The sequence below is a fragment of the Cinclus cinclus genome, chromosome 4 (assembly GCF_963662255.1).
Source record: "Cinclus cinclus chromosome 4, bCinCin1.1, whole genome shotgun sequence".
Lineage (NCBI taxonomy): Eukaryota > Metazoa > Chordata > Aves > Passeriformes > Cinclidae > Cinclus > Cinclus cinclus.
In genome coordinates, this window is record NC_085049.1 from 2,761,580 (window position 1) to 2,777,506 (window position 15,927).

The following is a 15,927-nucleotide window of genomic DNA, read 5'->3' on the forward strand; positions in this document are numbered from 1 at the left end:
TTATATGGCTTTGAATGATGAGTTGCCTTCCTCCACACAGATAGATAAATCAGAACAAAAATGCTTGAACAGAAAAGCCTGTACACATGACAGAGTCCTTCCAGCAGTTCTCCTCTGCCAGCCTGTGCTGTGGCTGAATTGCCAAAATCTGTCCCTGCTCCTCCCTGACCTGCAGAAAGTTCACTCTAAAATCCTCAATGTCTTCAAATAAAGATTTACAGGGAGGAAAATTGTTGATGGTTCAGTTAAACAAATGGATAAAGAAAAAAGATAAAAAAGGCAATTATGTGGGCTTTATACCTTCCAGTCCAAGATTTGTTGCAATTAAAAGTCAGTTTAATAGCTCAATCTCAGCATTTCATAGTCTATTCTCTACATAATTTTAGTCAGCTCCTATTCCTGTAGCACCTAAACACTTTTCATAAAAAATTAAGTAATACAGATATGGCATAGTCTTGGTATAAAATCTTTTCAGTGTAATTAGAATTCAGTGTAAGAATAGTGTGGCCCTTTCTGGCCTTGAAAGAAAATGTACCATTACTAAATTTATAAAACCTCAATAGACTTTTCTCTTTTCTTTCTTTTTTTTTTTTTTTTTTAATATGTCTTTCTTTCCTGTCAAGTTCATCACATCTCACATAGTAGCTTTGTCTTTTTTTTTTTTTTTGGATGGGATTGTTTGATCTATGTGTCTTTCTATATTTGTTTTCAATAGAAGACACCTCCTAGTTTGACAATACTGGAGTTATCAGCCTTTTTGAAAACACTGATTGCCTTGTTCTCTGTCTCTACTTCATATCAATTTGTTTTTTTTTTTCCCATTCTGGAATGTGCGATGACATCCAAGGCAATGGAAAGATAACAATGAAGCTTGGTTAAGCCAATGGCTTAGAAACCAGGCCAAGGAGAGCAGGAAGACATTTTGTTTATATTTTAAACTCAGAACATGTATTTGCTAGCCAACTGAAAATGCTGTCCCATAAAAGCAGTTTAAATAATGCAAGGACATATAAATTTTAACAAATCACATCAAACATCACAGTCAGTGGCTCAATAATTCATGGCTGTTTCTATACTTTGATAAGCTAACATTAAAAGTCTAGGCATAAAGTATTTAATTTTTGCTTACTCTGTACAAGTCCCAAGATGACACCAGTGGAACTTCTGCAGCATTTAAACTGGTGTTTGGGGATCAGCAATGAGCAAGAAGGAGTTTATAGCAGTATAAGGAAAAGAAAAAATATACTCAAGCAGCAAAACATCCCTACTGTGATAACACCAAGTCTCTGTGACATGTGGGGTGCCTAAGGTAGGGTACTGAACTTGCATCAGCTTCATGGTGTGAAGCATCTTTTCTTCCAGACAGCTGCCAGCTAAGCAGCCCAGTCCAGGCAGGCTCTGCCTCTTGATTTCTGGGGCACTGCACTTGTACAGAGTCTCCTGGCACTGTCAAATATCACTTTTTACCCTATACAAAAGCAGGGGGGTTATTTGGACTAAAGCACTCTGTGTGAAAAAGTTGTGATCACAAATCCCTTGAGCAGCATCTGACATCCTTCCAGCACTGGCTGAAATTTTAATGGGAGGCCAGGAAGATTCCTTCACACAGAAGGAATGGCCCACCCTTCTGCAAAACAGGAAATACAGAAATCAGCTAAAAGGTGAAGCCACATTCCCCTTTAATGAATTCCTCAGTGAACAACAGGTGAGCCTAATATTTTATATTTTTGAGGAAAGACATGAAAAATTCAGTATAGTTGCCGCCACTGGAGAGTGAGAAAATCCTCCAATGGACACCCATTGCCTCAGGCAGAAAAATAATTACGATGGGAAAAGATTCCAAAGTTGTCGAGTCCAGGTGGTCCCCAGCACCACAGCATCTGCCACCAGCCTTGTCCTCAAGTGCCACATCCATGTCCCCATCCCTGCACCTTCCGAGCTCTCCCAGGGCTGGCGATTTCAGCGCTGCTGAGCCGCTCGCTCTCGGCTTGCTCCTCTCCAAACAAGCACTAAACCCCAACCAGGCTTTAGTGGCACTTAGATCCATTCCTCACCCAGGCTTTAGTGGTACTTAGATCCATTCCTCATCCAGGCTTTAGTGGCACTTGGATCCATTCCTCATCCAGTCTCTAGTGCCACTTAGATCCACTCCTCATCCAGGCTTTAGTGGCACTTAGATCCATTCCTCACCCAGGCTTTAGTGGTACTTAGATCCATTCCTCACCCAGGCTTTAGTGGCACTTAGATCCATTCCTCATCCAGGCTTTAGTGGCACTTGGATCCATTCCTCACCCAGGCTTTAGTGGTACTTAGATCCATTCCTCACCCAGGCTTTAGTGGCACTTAGATCCATTCCTCATCCAGGCTTTAGTGGCACTTGGATCCACTCCTCATCCAGGCTTTAGTGGCACTTGGATCCATTCCTCATCCAGTCTCTAGTGGCACTTAGATCCATTCCTCATCCAGGCTTTAGTGGCACTTGGATCCACTCCTCATCCAGGCTTTAGTGGCACTTGGATCCATTCCGCAGCCTCTCCGTGCCCTCGAGCATCCCGTGTGTGTCGCCTGTGACGAGGCGGGGAGGGACGAGGCGGGGCGGGGGCAGCTCCGCTCCTTATAGCAGCCCTGGGACCGACGGACAGACAGACAGACAGACAGACACCGGCACCATGGCCATCCCCTGCGTGGAGCTCAGCAATAAGATGAAGATCCCCGCTCTGGGGCTGGGCACCTGGCAGGTACCGGCGCAGGAGGAAGGCAGGGAGGGAGGGAGGGAGGGAGGGAGGGTGGGGATCCGAGATGCCGAGATGCGAATTAAAGTTAAGAAGGATAAAAACGGAGAAGGGAGCGCTCCTCTGGAAGCGGGATCCGTGCCCTGCGTGCAGCTCGGAGCGCCCGGTGTGGCCGCTTGTGTAACCGGGCTGGCTGCCAGGCAAGGGGGGGCAAGGGAGCCACGGGCAGCTGGGAAAAGGCAACGAAAATAAATATAAATTCAGGGCTGGAGGAGGTGGAAGGAGGCACAAAGAAGAGGGGAAGACAAAGAGACAGACCGGAAAGGGCGAGCGGCCGCGGGATGGGGTCGCGGTCCGAGGGGAGAGCCGGGCACGGACCCGTTCTCCAGGGAGGATTTGGGGAAGGTGAAGTGGCGAAGCTCCTTGGGCAACACAGGGAGCAAAGAGGGGAAATGAGAGCGGATATCGTGATGCTGGCAGCGGCAGAGCTGATAGTCTTACATAAACAAGCTCCGCTCTGCTCTGTGCCGCTTCCTGCAGAATTGCTGCTTTGCCGTCGGATTTCAGTCAAATGTGATGAGAGAACTCCAGGAGGAAAAAAAGGTGTCAGGATCCGCTAATACAGGCGGGGGTCGTGATGGTTGGTTTGATCTCGGGGTACAAAAGACACAGCAGGGAACTACTGTATGCTTCAGTATACTAACAGCAGAGCACTTTTATTTGGTGCTAACAACTCAGCTATGTGACAGAGGGGAAAGGTAAAGGAAACGAAGTAAATAGAGAGAGGAAAGAGGAGGTGGGGAATAGCTACCAACAGATGGGACCACGTCCTTGTAGTCTTCTGCCAATAGACGTGTCTTCCTTCCGTGGGGAGATCCCAAAAGGTTTCTCCGAAGAGTCACCTCTTACAGTCCTCTTCCCAAAGCGAGTGGTGTCTGGCCAAGAGGCAGGGAGAGTTATTGACACTGTGAGGTGCTCTGAGAAGCAGGTGCAGCACACTGTTCTTCAGCCAGTACCTGCACACGAGCAGGGTCCTGTAGCACAGCAAGCACCTGCAAACACTGGTAAGCATCCAGCTCTGACCGGGACAGAACCCCTGTCCAAAGCCAACTGGGATAGAACTCCTGTCCAAAGCTGACCAGGACAGAACCCCTGTCCAAAGCCAACTGGGATAGAACTCCTGTCCAAAGCTGACCAGGACAGAACTCCTGTCTGAAGCAAGTGGGGTCCAGCGGGGTCTTCTTGCGAAGGTCCTGAGGTAAATGAGGGAAACTTTGGACCTTCTTTTACAAAAGGGGAACTGTGTGCAGCTGCCGCAGCACTGAGCCCTGCCAGGGGGACATGGCAGAGCTCATGGTTGGCTTCTGTTCACTTCCAGGCTCCCCCAGGAAAGGTGGAAGAGGTGGTGAAGTTTGCTATTGATGCTGGCTACCGCCACTTCGACTGTGCCTATTTCTACCAGAATGAAAATGAAATAGGGAACGCGGTCCAGCAGAAGATCAAGGAGGGAGTTGTGAAACGGGAAGACCTCTTCATTGTCACAAAGGTACAAGGATGCAAGAATGCTGGGGCATTTAGCTTTTCTTGTAGAGAAACCCTTGTTGTACCTGCAAAGCAACGTAGGGACCTATTCCCCTTCTGGCATTCACTTCATGGTTTTCTGGTTGTGTCTTAAAAGTCCCATCCTTGTATAATACATCCTTGTATTGTCCTGTATTTGCAATTTGGACCTGGTTTTATCGGGAACTGCTGATAACTTAGGAAAAATATCACAGCTATTACTGAACTAATCATTTCCTCACATCGATTAAGTCAATTGTAATGGATGTTCACTTGGACACACCCAAGAAAGATATGGAAAAAAAAAAGACAGTTGTTTGTTGTCTGGATTCATCAGTGCTAAGCAAGACATTTGAAAACTGTCATGTACAAATGGTCCTGAAAGGGAACAGAAATAAAAGTATTTTATGTGTGTTTTCTTCATTCCTTTATCTCATCCACTTCTCCCAGAAGTGCTTCTTACCAAAAAGAACAGCTCAATTAATAAATTTATCACTTCAGATTTTCACCAGCAAAACAGGGAAACTTTGAGTACAACTACAATTTTCCACATTAAGCTCTATTTGTGTTGACGAACATGGTTTCATTTAATAATAATTATTCTTCTATTTAAACAACTCGAATTTTGATTTCAAAAATGAAGTAAACTGTTCTCAGTGTGGACAGTTAAAAGGGATAGAAAGAAGGAATCTATGAGCTGCTCAATATTCAAAACTTAGGTTGAAAAAAATAATTGCAATGCTAACAGATTTGCTGTGTCAGGTGCACTTTGCAGAGTAGCACATTTCTAACTGAGAATATCTTCTCCTGAGTGGGAACCCTGACTCCACCTTCATGACAGCAGGCTTTCTGGCATGCTTGTCCTGCCTTAACAGTGAAATGTTGCATCCTCATCTTCAGCATGTCCTGACTTAAGTGGGGAGGGAGTTTTCCTCCCAGACCTCCAAGTGAGAAGCTCCTGTCCCCTGTGGGAGCTGTAAAGTGGCATTTTGGGCTTGGTCTCTTCCCACAGCTATGGAACACATTCCATGAGAAGTCCATGGTTAAGGTAGGATTCAAGAAGAGCCTTGCTGCACTGCAACTGGACTACCTCGACCTCTACCTGATGCACTTCCCGATGGGATTCAAGGTAGTCCTGCTCTCCACACCTTCCCTCCTTACCTGCCCATGGCCAGGGTGCATTCTCTCATCTTTGCTGTCACCATCTTCATTAAACAGCATTTGGGGCTCGTTTGGCTCTTCCCTGATCCCACAGGGATCAAGAATTTGGTCACTGAAGTAGTGGTGAGTTTTAGCACAGGGCTCTGGCTTTTCGTGCCTTTTGGGATGAGATGTAGGTGTGAGCTCCTTGGTAACCAGCACAGGGTGGTGGTTACAGCATGGACATCTAGGTTTTTGGGGATGTTGGCTTGATCTGAAGTAACCAGTAGTGAAAAATAAGCCTAGCACAGAAGGAATGTGTTTCTTCCCCCAGTCTACATCTGTGATAAGTAAATAAGAAACTAGAATAAAGGGCCTGGGGGTGTCTGTTCCCTTCTCTCCAGATCTGCTAAAGTTACATTACTATTACTAATCCCCACGCTGTTTGCATGCAGGGACTGATTTTGTGAGATATGGCCCTCATCCAAAAGGGAATACCAATGGACACACATCATTTTTTGTTATGCAATATGTTTAAACAACCTGCTACCTTGCTGCCTGTAAATGCAGTCCAAAGTGCTAGTACACTGTAGGAAATTCAACACTTAAAAAGTGTGTGTATTATCTGCCTTGATTGAACAGGCTGGTGAAGAGCTGCATCCTCTGGATGATAAAGGTCACAGTATTCCCAGTGACACTGATTTTCTGGACACATGGGAGGTAAGTCAATATTTGCTCTTCAGAGCAGGATCAGCTCTAAAGATGGAGCAGAGATCTGTGTGCAAAATTAAATTGAGGGATGTGTTTGGGTATGAAGGACAGGCACACAAGACTGTGTTTCAACCAGATAGTTGCTTATATCTCATTTGGGGAGAAAGAAGGGGATGTTTTTAGCACAACTAAAGAGAAAGAAGCCATCAGCACTGTAGGTGCTGTTCCCAAAGTATTTGGATATACACAGTGGTAGAACCAACCCTTTAGATTAATCAAGATGTGGCTGTTTATTTACTGGGTGTTCATACAGTTAGGATTCTATTTTATTTTATTAACTGAAATACTTTTATGTAATCTAATCTAGCATGAGTTGCTTGTTCATTTGCCACAAGCTCGAGAGAAATAAAATAATGTCGTTTGATACTAATACCATCAACTCATTCTCACACCTTGCTTGTCCTTATTCATTAGGCCATGGAAGAGCTGGTGGATGCTGGTCTGGTAAAAGCCATTGGTGTCTCCAACTTTAATCATGAGCAGATTGAAAGAATCTTGAACAAGCCTGGACTGAAGCACAGGCCTGTAATGAACCAGGTGAGAATTTTGTTTCCATTCTTCCTCAGCTAACCTTGCAGTCTGGAATCACAGAATGGATTAGAATTGGAAGGTACTTTAAGGATTATCTAGATCCAATCCCTTTCCATGAGGCTGCAGCCTTCCACTTAGAAGTATTCCTAAATATATTTAGAATGTGTATATATATATATATATATATATATATATATATATATAGTATATATATATATATATATGTAATTAGAGTATACCTAAATTCATATAATATTAAAATATAACATACAGGTCCTATATAATTAATATATAATTTATATAGTATATATTTAAAGTAATATATCCAGCAAATACATATAATATATAAACATATAATTTAAATATATCCAGCAAAACCCTCACTGGGAGTTTCTGCATCAGCATGGAACTATACAGGGATGCACAGGACTTAGTCGTTTTTCAACATAGAATAAAACACTCAACTTCATCACAGAAAGGAGGTTGAAGAGTACAATTACATAACAAATTCTCACCACATAACTCAAGAATGTGAACACAGGATGGCAGCAGCTTAGGCACCTTCTGATGTTCTTCCCCTTCTTTGCACACAGCTGAGGGCGCTGAATGCCCACCTCTTCCAGATGGGGAATATCCAGGGAAATCCTCACACTAGCTCAGATGGAAGTTAACTTCTGTGCACATTTTTCATGTCACCATGCCTGACAGCAAAGCTCTAGAGCTCACAAAAAGCTGGGTACGTGCACAGGGCCAGGTGGAGCAGCACAGACACAGCCCTGTGGTCATGCCATAGACTCTGGCAGCTGAGCAGCATCCCCATGGAGCTCCTGCTGCTTTCAGGATACCATCTCACCCAAACATCTATTTGCAACATGAACCTGCCTCCTTAGGTTAGCTCAGATCATCCCCCCCAAGCTTCTTCAAAGGCTCTTTGAGGCAGGGAGATGTTGGGTGCATCAGGGTAGAAAATACACTTGAGCCATTCTGAGCTGCCCCTCTGACAGTGCAGACTTGCCCTGCAGCAGTCCAGGAATCTCGTTTCCCAGATTCCACACAGATAACACTTTCCCTCTTATCTATTTTTTGCTTTCTGTGGTAATATAATGTAGCATGAGAAAGCAATTCCCTGCTAGGCCTCTAGATACTGCTATGACATTAATAAGTTTTTCATAAGATAGACCTGAATTGTGGTACCGGGAGTCAAGCCTTCACATTTTCTGCCACCTGAAAGGATTTAAAATGTAATGCTCTGCAGCTCAGTGAAGTCTGCCCCTTTATCAACCATCTTTCTGTGCTTGCAGGTGGAATGCCATCCCTACCTGACCCAGGAGAAGTTGGTCAAGTACTGTAAATCCAAAGGGCTGGCTGTGACTGCGTACAGCCCCCTGGGCTCTCCTAACCGCCCCTGGTAAGAGAGCACTGCAGCTCAGCTATGGAAATCATTATTATTAGAAATCATTATTATTAGAACGTTAGGTAAAAGATGCAGGTAGAACGAGAAAAGTTCTGTTTTCTTGATGCAGATTATGTCACATGAGGTAAGGCTCCTGCAGGGAAGCTATCACCTTTCTACTAGCACCATCTCTGTTTTTTAACAGGGCTAAGCCAGGGGAACCCACGCTTATGGACGATCCCAAGATTAAAGACATTGCAGCTAGACATCATAAAAGCCCTGCCCAGGTAAGTTGTCAGAGAAAATTATTCCTCCTCCTCAGATGTTTTACAAGCCCATCCTAGCAGATGCTGCCTTCTCTAGGAATGCATTATAATGGGGTTGAACTTGACTCTTCATTCTGCCCCAGTTCTTAACTGCATTCATAAAAATTATCAGGTATTTTCAAGGAGATCTTGAGTGCCAAGTTTTGGGGTGGACTGATCAGAAATGGTACATGCCTTCCTCAGGTGTTCACCTTCCTAAATTTTTGTTCCTTTTTTCCAGCTAAGTTATTCTTCTGAACAGTCCTGCAGTTTGGAGACATATTTGATTGCCTCCAAACTGCTCGTGTTCACAAAGAACTATTGAAAGCTGCTTGATTATTTAAGATTTCTTCTTTTCTCTCTTAGTTTTGCAAGTCACACAAATGAGTGGTTGCCTGGGGTGTGCAGAACCTGTACTTCAGACAAAGCCACATGCTCACATGCAATCAAAGACAATCATATTTTAATACAGGCAGAGCAGGACTAAAACATTTTATGCAACAGTTCTTTCTTGGGGAGGGGATGACTTTAAAATTCTATAAATATGTTTTTCCTTTTATGGACTTCCAAAAGCTGAACCTTTTTTTAGGTACTTACCTGTGAGACCAAAATGATCTGTAGTATCATTATGCCCATGGGTCTGAGCACTCATATAATACAAGCCAGAGCATCGTCATTTTTTTCCCCCCGCTACTACCCCAAATAAAGCCAAAACAAATCCTGGTAAAGCCACAATGTACAAACAACAAAGGCCAGAAACAATTGCAGTTTGCTAGTGCATGGGCAAATTCTGGCATATCAAGCTCCTGTGTGCAAACTGGTACGCTTCCAAAGAGTGAATATGGTTGTAGAAGAATAAATTGGAGATTAAAAAAAAAAATAAAAAAATAAATCCACAAAATGTGTTTGAATAGATTTTTTGGGACCCCAGTGTTCATGCTCCTCCTTGTTTTTTCCTAGGTGCTGATCCGCTTTCTGATCCAAAGAGACATCATTGTCATTCCCAAGTCAGACAAACCACACCGTGTGGAGGAGAACATGAAGGTGAGCCATTTGGAAATGCTGCTACCTGGCTTTGTGCAGGACAGACACCCACACCCATAGCCCCTCTGTGTTTCCAAGCAGCACCTGAGTCACTGGCAGGGGGGTACAGAGCACTGGGGCTCAGCACTACCAAAACTTCTGGGGTGAAGAATTTTGTTCCTGTTAGGAGAGCAGTGGGTTACACCAGGGTTGTCTGAGCTCTGCTGCTGCAGAAAGGGAGCCCCAGGTTCGGACTTGACCTTGGGAAAATGCTTAGCAAGTCCTTAGGGTGTAAAGGAACAAGCTGTGAACGCCAGACCTGTTAGAGTTTGGCTCACTTTGAGGCTGTGGCTCCCCTTGGCAGTGAAGTTTTAGCTGGATGTTTGCTCATAAGGTGTCACATTTTATATAATACCTCTGTGTTGCTTTCAATCCATGGTGAGAGGGTTTGGAGTTATTTCTCCTGTGCAAGAACTCTTAGATGATACCCAGATGATGCCCTCTCTCCTAGCAGAAAATAGATGATACCCAGATGATGCCCTCTCTCCTAGCAGAAAATAGATGATACCCAGATGATGCCCTCTCTCCTAGCAGAAAATGCATCTCTAGTTCCAGTATTTCTGACACATCCTGAGCACCTAAAGTCTTCTCTGTGTGCACTACACCACCAAGTGCAGTGGTGTTGGCATTGAGCCACCCAGAAATGTAAGACCTTGCTATGAATAGCACCTCAGAAAGAAAAGGACTGTCTTGGTGACTTCAAGGGTTGTTATTTGCCTGAGCAATAAGAGGATTGCTTAACTATGCTTAATGCATTCCTACATCAACTCCTAAGTGCATGAAGCACACTTAGTAGCTATCTACTCATGAACCTGACTAAAAAGAGTTTTTCTCTTTTCCTGCTAGGTGTTTGACTTTGAGCTGTCTAAAAAGGAGATGGATGTCATCCTGAGCTTTAACAGGAACTGGAGGGCAGTTCCAGTGGTCCAGTATGTTCCTTATTATTCTTACTTGTCCTATTTCTGTCTCTGTTTTCATCCCCCCTATCTTGAAAGCATACATGACCAAAACCAGGGAGAGCTCCTGCTTTAAACTTTTAATGAGGCACATCCTGGAAGTCGAGGAGGGAGATTCATTTGGAGTGTTCCCTCCAGCACGTTGGTGTTCCAGGGGCTTTCTCACAAGCCTGTGTTCAATTTAATGACAGCTTCAGAACTTGAGCACACTGGCAGTGGGGAAGGGAGACTGCAATAAGGAAATGCTGTTCAAGATATTTTCTGCACTACTTGAATAACAATGTCTTTCTCTTTTCAGAGCTGCCAACCACAAGGACTACCCATTCAAAGCAGAGTATTAAATACATGACCTCCATTTAACTCCTTCCAGATTAGATGTACTCTGCAGCTTGATCTTTGTTTCTTCTTCATTGTGAGCAGTCACTTTTCCCTCCTTTTTTTATTTTTTTTGAGGAGGAGACCACTAACTAGTGTAAGAATGCAGTTGTAAGGGTTGGGTTTTTGTAAAGATGCTTAGGAGAAATATGATTTTGATTACTAGCAAAAAAGACAAAGTCTTTTCATTTCCTTTTTTTCTGGTGTTCCTTAATTAGAGACATGTTTAACAAAAAAACTAGTGACTTCCATGGGGTTTTTTATATGTTACTCCCAGTGTGGTCAGTCATGAGTCACTGTCAAAGAATGCTCTAATTGCATTGTTTTTTATATATCTGTGATTTTTATAGAGTGTATTTCTAATGTTTTAAAATTTTATATGAATAAAACTTTATTAACAACAAAAGTCGATCAGCGTAGTCCTTAAATTGTTTTATATAATTTGGCATGTTTTTCTAAAGTCTGGGGTTTTACAATTCTTCATACAGATAGAAATAAGTTTCTATAATTCCTGTACAAGGTCAGGGCATACAGATCACCTTGTGGCTTATTCTGCAAAACAGGATTGTGCTCTAGCTAAGACCTAAAGAACAAAGGTGCAATTTTTGCCTCACACAGCTCTCCCTCTGATACCTAGAAACTGAACTCCTGGGTGATCAGTGGGGAAAGCTGATGACAGCATCATGGGCAGGGATAATTCACAGTAAAACCCAGCCCTGCCTCCAACACCCGACTGGGAGTCTCAAATAGAAACTTAGATTTTTGCAACTCTGCTGTCAGCATCCAGATTATTATAGTCAGACACAGGCTGGCTTTACCTAAGGAAAACATGGAAAAAACTCTTCTTCAAAATCACCAAAGCAAACCCTGAGACAGTTAACACAGTTAACTGACAGCCTCACAGTTAATAGCTTTAAAATATTTTCAGATAGATTTTGCTAGGCCTAAGCCAAGCTGGTTTGTGGCATTCAGGAGAGGCATCTTAGGGGTTCTTCACCTTATCTCACCTTATCACAATTCCTATCCCACTTACAACAACTGGGCCATTCCTACTCATTAACAAACAGGGGGCTGCTGATGGAAATATTCCATTTATTGCAGATGCAGTTTCAGAATACATTGTTTGAACAAACTGTTTTTATTGCAGCTATCAGATATATTTGAAAGACTCAGAGGAGTGCTTACAAAAACTCCCAAACAGAAAACATGACAACTCACAGACAATGTCAGGCACAGTTTCACCCCCCTACAGACAAGTTCGTGCATCTCTCCATGTAAATAAGATGTTTCAGGCAAGCAGGGGAGCCCAGCTCTGGGTTGAAATATAACATCACACTTCTTTAGGAAGGAGTCAGATGCTGTAAGACATGGAAGTGGTGATAAGGGAGGTCCTGGGGGTTCCAATGCACAGCAGAGCTGTTAACAGCGTGCTCAGGGGCTGCTTGAGTTGCTCAGTTTATGCCACCCATACACTGTAGGATGCAAATGCTAAACTGTATGGCATGTAAATTCAAACCAAGCTGACGTCCTATAGCCAGGTATTTACTATATACAAATGAAAACATCTGTAAATAAGATATTCAGGAGAGAGAAGTAAAAAGAAGCATCATAGAGGTTTAGTTCATTTTGTGTGGACCTGGTGTACAGCACTGATGGATGGCAAGATTTAGTGTACAGTCGTTTGAAACAAGCTCCAACTCTGTTTACTTTTTTTTTTTTTAATTATGGTAGTTTTATATAAATTAAACTGCAACATTTTATACAAGTGACCTATTTTTGACCCTCTATACCCTTACCTTTCCTCTTTTAAAAACTATACTTTCTTTTTAATTACCCACTACTGGGCAAATGACATTTAATTTTTTTTTTAATACTTATCTCACCATACCTCTAATGGCAACTATGAAATCTTACTACAGAAAGGTGTGTGATTTTGTCTTTATTTTTTTTTAAGCTGTGATATTGGCTAATTATGTATGTTTATTGCTAAATATAATACTCTAGCACATATTAAAGCATTCTACCATTAGTAGTGCCTTTAAGCTAAACTTTGTAAAGCTATGTGTGTATATATATTCTAGATTGCATTCAATTACTAGTCACTAACAACAAAAAGAAATACCAGTACCGCTGTCAGCAAACATAATCATCCAAATTTAGGTATTAACTTAAACTAGAATGGAAAAACTGATACTTAAAAAAAGTATAAAACAAAAAAAAAAAAATTAAAACACATTATTGATGCAGTATTTCTCATGACATGGGCAACGTACAGAAAATATTACATTGTCAACTAAAGATATTTCTTCCATGCCTTAGTCTAAAGTGCAGAAAGAAAAAAGATTTCTGTATTACAAAAGTAACCATTGTTTTTATAGGTTTGCTGCACACCTTTCCCAAGCAACTTCACTTTCCATGAGTTTTAGGTTGACCTCTAATGCCAGCTGAAATCACTGTCCAGATACATATTTATGACTATCAGTAGGAGAGTATATATTTCACAGCATGGGTTTCTTTAGGAATAAAGGCTCTTGTGCAAAGGCAGTACTATTCTGATGAATGTCTAGACTGATTATTAAATACAGTGCTAATATACATGGTTTTAACTGGGATAATGCAAAAAAAAAAAAAAAAGACATTTTGGTAAATAAACATAAATATAAAAAGAACAATTTAGCACTTTTTCCTTTCCCACCCCCCCCCCTCCCCTAAACTGATTGGTCCAGCTTCTTTAGTGGTCCTCTATGGTTCTTTCTCAAATTGTCTCAAACCTGCTGAGAAAGAGACAGGTTAAATATGGCTTGAAACAACCCAAACACATCTCTATAACAGAAAAGGCACAGCTCTCTAGGTTAATATTTAAGAAGGCAGGACACGAGCTGGGTGCTGCCCTGCTCATGTACTGAGGTGGTCTCCAGGAGGACAAAAATCAGGATTTTAGCCTCTGAGGAGAGGCTCAGCAGTGCCCAAACCCCTCTGGGATTGTTCCTGTGGGTTTGGGTGGAGAGCACCTTCCGTGTGAGCATGGCTGCATTGACACTGAGCCAGCCCAAAAACCCCTCTCCTGACACTCTGGTTTAAAAAAGGACAAGAGAAGCTAAACAACTCTGCTTTGCACAACTCTAAACCAAAAAGAAAAGTTCACAGGTATGCCACATCACTGACTTTACACAAAACCACTAAAAATGTGCGTGCACATAATAGAGTGTAGAAAAAGAAGAGTTTATTGATATTTGATCATTTCACTCTTAGTAAAGAATCAAGGATTCGTTAAAGCATCCTTAAAGCTATTAAATTGGTCTGTGAATTTCCATTCCTCCCCGCTGGCTCTTAGCCAATTTGTTTCATTGACTTTATTTGGAGTGCTTTAGGTTAAAATAAAAATAAAAAGCTAAGAGGGCTATTTTGCTGATTCTTTTCTGTAAAACTAGGTTGTGTTTCACTAACCAGTGGTTTCAAAATGGCAATAGCATAACTACTTTTTGCCTTGAACAAACACCAGTGTTCAGCTCCAGCAAAAGCAGTTTCTCAACCATTCATATTTCAATGATATTGTAATGGAGTTTTCAAAAGGCAAAGGCATAAAGGGAGTTTTTTGGCATCAACGTGATGCCAAAATTTTAAATTCTAATATTTAAAACACAGGTACACCTATGCAAAAATGGGGCAATTTTTACATATAATAATAGGTGTTACAATATTTGCATAGTATTGTTATATGTACATCATCAAATATTGTATATATTATTTTATTAAGCATACATAAAAGAGTGTATATAAACATTATATGTATAATATGATTATATTCCATATATATATATGGAATAGTATGTATTAAACTATAGACACAAGTGCAATGCATGCATTAAGGCATTACTTACCATTAGTCTCTGATTTTTTCCCCATAGCTGATACCTGTTTGAAAAAGCAAAAAAAGCCATTATTAGAATCCCATATAGGAGAACACTGCTATTTACAACAGGGAAAAAAACCCCAAAACTCTGTGCAGAGGATATATGTTGACACATAACACAGCTCTGCCAAACAGGAATATAAAAAGCATAAATTTTATATATCTTATATCTGTATTATATATCTATATCTGTATATATCTATCTATCTCTATATCTATATCTATCTATCTCTATCTCTATCTCTATCTCTATCTCTATCTCTATCTCTATACCTATACCTATACCTATATCTATATCTATCTATATCATCTATGTCTATATATTTATATATATGTGTTTTTATATTCATATTATATACTAGCAAATTATATTTATACATGTTATTATTACAATAATAAATAAAAATGTAATACATATATAGTATAAATATATTTCTATATTTTATATTTATATATTTATTTTATATTTATATTAATTTTTATATGTATATATATTTCTGAACCTCATTGTGCTTTCTTTGATGGAGAAAAAGGTGGGTTAGTAAGAGAATATTATTCTCTAAACACTGTCCAGAAGTGTTTTTACCTTAGAGGAAGCAGCTGGCTTCTCCACTGACTGCTTCTCCCAGAGATTACGTTTGCCAGATACATCTCCTGGTCTTAAATCCTGTATTTTTAATGTCATAGAATAGAAACAAACATTAGTTCAGATTTATTTTCACTTGTAAAAGAAAAAGTTAGAATGCAATTTCCTCACAAGAGAAACTGAGGGGCATCCACCAGAGGTAAATATTACATTGTCCAGCATTATAAAGAATTATATTTCACTAAATAACTCCACACATATCCATGTTTTAAGAAAAAAAAAGAAAAACAGAACAATCCTGGTGCATCTATTCCATATGGCACAGACTGGTCTTAACTCAGTATGTTCAGCTTAGGGAGTACAGTGAAGAGTTACTGCACCATCAGATTTTTACAAAAAAACAAATCCAATTTTTGCAGGAAAAAAACCCCACTTTTTTTCAGGGACAGTATTTCTGCTAGGGAGGAATTCCAAAGTAGTTTTTCTTGGTTATTTTAGATCAAAATCAAAATATTTTATTAAGAAATGTGTAAAAAAACCAGAGTTGGAGTTTTAATGTAACAGAAAAGCAGATCCTACTCT

General features: G+C 41.0%; 2 protein-coding genes across 2 annotated transcripts in view; one reads left to right on the forward strand and one right to left on the reverse strand.

Annotated features, from left to right (window-relative positions):
• Positions 1–2,660: 2,660 nt before the first annotated feature.
• LOC134043872 (aldo-keto reductase family 1 member B10-like) lies at positions 2,661–10,812 on the forward strand. The gene is made up of 10 exons (XM_062492614.1): positions 2,661–2,738; positions 4,111–4,278; positions 5,305–5,421; positions 6,075–6,152; positions 6,618–6,740; positions 8,036–8,142; positions 8,333–8,414; positions 9,393–9,476; positions 10,362–10,444; positions 10,770–10,812. Exons 1-10 carry the CDS (start codon positions 2,670–2,672, stop codon positions 10,810–10,812), a joined length of 954 nt encoding a protein of 317 aa, XP_062348598.1. The 5' UTR covers positions 2,661–2,669.
• Positions 10,813–12,229: 1,417 nt separating this feature from the next.
• CALD1 (caldesmon 1) overlaps positions 12,230–15,927 on the reverse strand; it is an 84,054-nt gene continuing 80,356 nt past the window's right edge. Inside the window, exons 13-15 of the mRNA XM_062492616.1 lie at positions 15,346–15,426; positions 14,728–14,761; positions 12,230–13,617 (exon numbers count right to left, since the gene is read on the reverse strand). Of these exons, the coding sequence (XP_062348600.1) occupies positions 13,589–13,617; positions 14,728–14,761; positions 15,346–15,426 (144 nt within the window). The 3' untranslated portion in view covers positions 12,230–13,588. The remainder of the gene's footprint in view (positions 13,618–14,727; positions 14,762–15,345; positions 15,427–15,927) is intronic.